This window comes from Sinocyclocheilus anshuiensis, unplaced genomic scaffold (assembly GCF_001515605.1).
Source record: "Sinocyclocheilus anshuiensis isolate Anshui unplaced genomic scaffold, SAMN03320099.WGS_v1.1 scaffold1, whole genome shotgun sequence".
Taxonomy (NCBI): Eukaryota; Metazoa; Chordata; class Actinopteri; order Cypriniformes; family Cyprinidae; genus Sinocyclocheilus; species Sinocyclocheilus anshuiensis.
The window spans coordinates 163,522-169,516 of NW_015539843.1; the positions used below are offsets into that span (position 1 = coordinate 163,522).

The 5,995-nt window shown below is 35.0% G+C and overlaps 1 protein-coding gene across 1 annotated transcript in view; it reads left to right on the plus strand.

Moving 5' to 3' along the window:
- The first annotated feature begins 270 nt into the window (after positions 1-270).
- Positions 271-5,995, plus strand: part of LOC107684512 (adhesion G-protein coupled receptor D1-like) — a 14,079-nt gene continuing 8,354 nt past the window's right edge. The window contains exons 1-5 of the mRNA XM_016480784.1: positions 271-596; positions 704-740; positions 1,492-1,608; positions 4,270-4,392; positions 5,173-5,349. Of these exons, the coding sequence (XP_016336270.1) occupies positions 546-596; positions 704-740; positions 1,492-1,608; positions 4,270-4,392; positions 5,173-5,349 (505 nt within the window). The 5' untranslated portion in view covers positions 271-545. The remainder of the gene's footprint in view (positions 597-703; positions 741-1,491; positions 1,609-4,269; positions 4,393-5,172; positions 5,350-5,995) is intronic.

Sequence of the window (5,995 nt, forward strand, 5' to 3'; positions counted from 1 at the left end):
TGAGATTACTGTGTAAGGGTATAGAGACTGACGGAACGGAATTCCTTTCAGATGGCAGGTACTATTATTTGTAATGAATAGATTTAAACCATAACTAATGTAATAATATCTACACTAAGACAAAAATGCTAATCAATGGGGGATTCGGCTTTCTTAAGCCCCATATAATGCCCCCTGCACGAAAACAACTCCGTGTCCCATAAGAAACAGTGTAGTAACATTGACCGCCCAAAGGGCTCAACCCACTGATGAGAGCGCGAGCGCGGCGCTGGTTCTTCATCAGAGCTCACACACGGACTCTGAGACGATGGATTACAAACTCTGAATTAAATTGCTAATTACAAGTGATCTTCATACCTGCTGGCATTTTGAACGTCATATTCTGACGCACTCGTAGGTTTTTTTTTTCTTCTTAAAAATATAGGCTACTCTAACAATATCTTCACATTGATATACGCGCAATGATTTTGTTCGTTTACCATTAACGGCGCAATATAGATTTCACATTTGTAACTTATTTATTGCTAAAAACGCCTTTGAAAACAATGGACTTAAAATACTGTAAAGTTCTACTTATGACTCTCCTGACCGTTCAGGTAAGATAGTTGTTTTATGAACAGAAGAAGCGTTGGTTTTTAATGCGGTTTTGATGTGGGTTTTAATGCAAAGTCACTTGATAAGTTGAAAGTTTTATTTCTTTCAGGTTCGTAGTGACATAGTATCACCGTCAAAACATCCAGGTAAAAGATCAGTTATAATTCACAGTTGTATTATTTTTTTTACTTCAAAACTAATAGAAATGTGTAAATCATTTAGAGCAAATTTGTTGTATTATTTATACAATAAAAGGCTATACACACATTAATCTTAAATTAAATTGAGGATGGCTTTTTTTCTCAGTTGTGTTGAATTTAAAAGGTTAATTTATTCATCACATCCTTTTCTTATTAGTATAATAAACATAAATGATCGTTTGTACTGTTTGTACGATTGAAACTGAATTTAAACGAAAATTTAAATGTTTTTTTTTTTTTTCAAAGTTCCCTTATTTGTAATGAAACTCTGAATACGTCACTGTAATCGCGGTTATATTGACGACGGATCGACATTTAACATTAAAATATCCGTTCACTGTCTATAAATAGAGACCAACAATAACACTTTCTGCTCCAAATTTGCTTCAAATCTTATCTAGTTTCATAAAATTACACGTTTGACTAAGGAAAATTGATTCAGCACTGAGATCATCTTTTGGCTGTTGTGAAATGTTATGACACATGTTATGAAACTCAGAAAATGAGGACATCTTTGCAGGTAATACAGTACATAATAGAAAATTAATAAAGAAACAAACTAAATATAGATAGATAGATAGCTAAAGAGTTTATATACACTAAAATAAAGCTTTTCTGAAAACAATTAAGTTGCAGAACAAGAAGATAAAACTTAGCATTTTGTCTCTTTGGATATGGATGTGTATGTTGTGCTCAGGCCTGCAGGTGCTGGCCACAGCTTCACACTACTGGCCCCTGGATTCAGTGGAAGGGATCCACAGCCTTTCAGACCAGATTGGGAACAGACCAGGTCATGTTAATGGGACTAATATAAGTATGTCACACCTGCTTTGTCTTTCTTTCTTTCTTTCTTTCTTTCTTTCTTTCTTTCTCCACAGCTGTTTAGCATTCTTCTACGGTCACGTCTTAGTGGCAGAAATCTCTGTGGCTTTGCAGCTGTCTTCAGTTCTTAAAATGAAATGATTTCCTCATTTGATTCGAAACTTACATGATTACCTCGTTTGTGATGAAGACAAAAGACTATGACATTTAAGGGTGTCAAAAGTACACACAGTTTCTCTCAGTGATTTACTAGTCCACTTGGATTTTTAGATAACTCTGAAATGCCCTCAACAGATCTGCTGAAAATGTGTGTGTAAGACAAACACCCACACGCCATTCCATAGCTGAAGTATATTCCCAGTATAAGTACAGTATGGCAGTTGTTCTGTGGCGGCTAATTCAGAACAAATGGAGGGCTGAGAGGAATTCTCTGGGCGCCTCAGACTTGTGTCGACACAATGTGTCCCATGTGCAGATCTAAAAGATATCTTAAAATCTGAATGCTTCCTTGAATGTTACACTGGGACACTAGTCATCTTGTCCACCATGTCTGCCTGAGTTTCTCACAATGTCCCTTTTTTCTGTTTCATGTCTCTGTGCTCATTTGTACATATGTCTGTTGCTGAATCACCTGTTTATTTTTCTGTCTCACTTTCTTTGTTGTTTCAACATTCTCTCCATCACAGCTGTCAGAATCCACAACCACACTGTCCTGACTACACATAATTCTTCCTCTGTGTATACCAATGACTCTGCCTACACTAACATTTCCGCCACTGTAGGTGAGGCTCTTACACATGTTCACTTACTACCTAGTACACAGTTATGGGTCTTGGGGAATAGTGTTAGGGGCCTATACATTCATGTAGACCTTGTATATCAGCAGGACATCATTAGGAGAAAGTAAACAAAAAAACTCATTTACATTAGGGTAATTGAAGCATGCATTGTTTAGTGCTGTTTAATCTGGCATTCTTCACTGAAATCAAATCTTTCGTAAGCTTTACGACTGATTTTATTGGATCCAGTGTGTTTGTGAAACTGCGTTTGAAAACCTTGTCCCATTTTGGAAATCTGCTGTATGTGGTGTGATTTATGTCAGTTCATTTAAAACAAATGTCCCAGCCAAAATTGTACAACAGATTGAATCAAATTGATCGAGCAGCATTGCAAGAGTGCTGATATTTAGTATAACAGTCCTGCAGTGTTCCACTGTTTGAATCCTTCCACTTGTCTTTGTTTGCTACATGAATTATAATTTCATTGGCGAAGCAAATTCCAAACAAATCCAAACTGACAGTTTATATATGTACAGTGGGTACGGAAAGTATTCAGACCCCCTTCAATTTTTCACTCTTTGTTATATTGCAGCCTATAGTTAAAACAGTAATATTGTGAAATATTTTCATAATTAAAATAACTGTTTTCGATATTAATACATTTTAAAAATGTAATGTATTCCAGTGATGGCAAAGATTAATTTTCAGCACTCCAGGCTTCAGTGTCTCAAGATCCTTCAGAAATCATTCTAATATGATGATTTTGCTCTAAAAAAAAAAAAAAAAACAATTGTGGAAAACGTGACATTTTTCTTTTCGGGTTCTTTGTTTTTTTTTTTAAACTGAACATTTAAAAAAAAAAAACAATTACCTATCATTCACTGCTCAAACATTCTTTTCAAACAGTCCACTGTTTCGTAAGGTTACTGGAGTATTCAAGTGAAAACTTCCTGTGCAACTTGTACAGTATTTATGATAGCATATAAAGACAGCATTATTAATATCAGCATGGCTTGCTTACAGTATGTTATTTTGTAATTCAGATGTCTTTTACTGTAGGAAACCCTTTATTGAGAGTTAATTTGCCTTTATCAAAATCTCACTGTAAAAAGCCACATTTAAGGTACTTCTGCACAATACTTCACAAAGGCATGCCGATACCCTGGATCTCACTGCATAGATGGATGTTCGGTCCTCTGTACCTCTTTATCTCTCTGCCTCCATTACAACTGTTGTTCACTCACTCCATACTTCAGTCTGTCTCCTTTCTGTCTTCTGCCATCCACTGTGTCTTCACTGAGCACTCTTTTCCATGAGCATCTCTTCTCCTAACTCATCCATTCATGAGGTGTGATGGTGCTACGGCTCCCAATGTGTCCACAGATCCTGGCTTTTTAGGTCTAATAAAGGAGGATTTATTGAACAAAGTCACTGCATTCAAAGGAGAACAACTTACCATTGACCAAAAAAAAAAAAAAAAAACAGACTATCATGATTCATCTGCAGTTCAGTTGTTCAGATTGGGGCTTTTTCATTCCCCAGATCTTCATAATTCAGGAGATCTGCTCTTGTTTTAGAGAATGGAGTAAATTATACTCATATTTTTACTATATGGGTGAAAGGTTAGGATTTCCTCATAAAGTCTCTAGTCAGAACATCACATGAACAAATGACTTTGTTGAGCATAAAACAGCTGTCTTTCCAGTTAGACTATCAATGAATATTCACCTAAAGTATTCAGTTTTGCATTTGTGTTAGATAAAAAAGGAAAGAATGTTGAATTAGGGTTTTGCATGAGAGGATTTTGAACTGTAATGCCTTCTGTAATTCATTTCAAGTGTTATAATCTTGTCGGTTGCTCTCTCATCATGTAGACATTGTAGAAGGAATGGTGAATAAGGGCATCTATCTGAACGGTGATAATGGGGCCACTTTCCTTCACTTTGGCAACTACAAAGACTCCTGCATAAGTGATCCTACTTTGTGTGGACCTGCCGGTGAGTTTTTATTGTCCTCCTGCACTCTTTTCTGTTGTTATAGAAGTGCATGAACATCTTTATATGGTCATAGATGTATGACAGTTGAGTAATGTGTTGCTCAGGTTATAGATGACGTAATAAAGGCTAATGGTTCAAAATTAAGTTTATATTTCTCGAGCAAATATATCAGCTTACATCAAGTGTTTTGTGCATGAAAGCTGATATCAGCTGTTATTCATCTGTTCACATCAGCGCACATTCCTTTGCTCTCAAAAATCAGAGAATATGTTGTATTTATATTTATTTTCCAGGGCTTGACCAAAGTAAGACTTGCAATATTGGTTGTGATGAAGCGGCCTGGATCTAATAAAGACGCTTTTGTTTAAAGTTAGATATCAGTACGTATTGGAAAAAGAGCTTGGTTTTTGGTTGTGGCCAGAGGATTATGAAAATCAGACTTAAAAACTTAAACGTATTAATGCATCACTCTTTGCTATTTATTCATTTATTATTATTATTTTAAAATAAGATGTACAAATTTACATCAAATTATAATATATTAGTAATATATTATAGTATGTTAAATATTATTAAAACATTATTATTATAATAAAGGAAAAAATAATTATTTTGAATGAATAAATGCAATTATTTGAGCATCAAATCACAGCCTAAATACTGTAAAGTACTGTATGCTGTATTATGTAGTATTATTTTTCTCAAAGTTTCTTTGTGTAATTGTGTCACAATACTTTGAGCTCAACACTAAAGCTTTATTTAATTCTTACTCCTGGACAGGGATAACTTTCTCCTTCTTCTGGAAAAATAATGAGGTAGATTCTCGTTTTGCGATTGCATCCGGAGGTAAAGTCATCTCAAGCGGTTTCTCTGTCTACTCCAACCCTCATGGCGGATACGTGGAGTTCTACACGAGAGGAGACTCCAAGACATGGAAAGCACATATGAAACTTCCAGGTAGTTATTATTTGAGTGTGTGTGTTTAGTTCAGGATGTGGAAAGTGCTTGAATGGTTTGGGGAACCATTGTGTTTTGCCTTATCTTTAAAGCCAAAAAATATTTCCCATGATCTTGAAATTTTGCATGCATGGACTCATTTTGAAATACATTCTGGTTTGGAATTACATTTGCAGTCTAACCGTAAATATTTTGAGTATGTAGTTTTGTGCATAATTGTATTGATTACATCCAGATGTCCAAACGTACTTGAGTCGATAGGTTTCAGAAAAAACTTTCTCTTTTGGACTTGACAGAGTGATTTAAATTTGTATCTCACTGTGAAAGGAAATGGAAGTTTGAGCGAATAAGTAGCTCAAGTAAAATCATTTAGCTGCCCGAGTAAATAATCATTTCTTTCATCTAAAATTTTTCAGTCATTTGGGGATTTGTGTCATTTCCAGAATACATCTTCAGTATCTGGAAGTGTTGTGTAGTGTAGTGATTATACACTGCCGTTCAAAAGTTTGGGGTCAATAATATTGTATATATATATATATATATATATATAATAAATGTTTCTTGAGCAAAAAATCTTGAGCATATTAGAATGATTTCTGAAGGATCATTTGACACTGAAGACTGGAGTAATGATGCTGAAAATTCA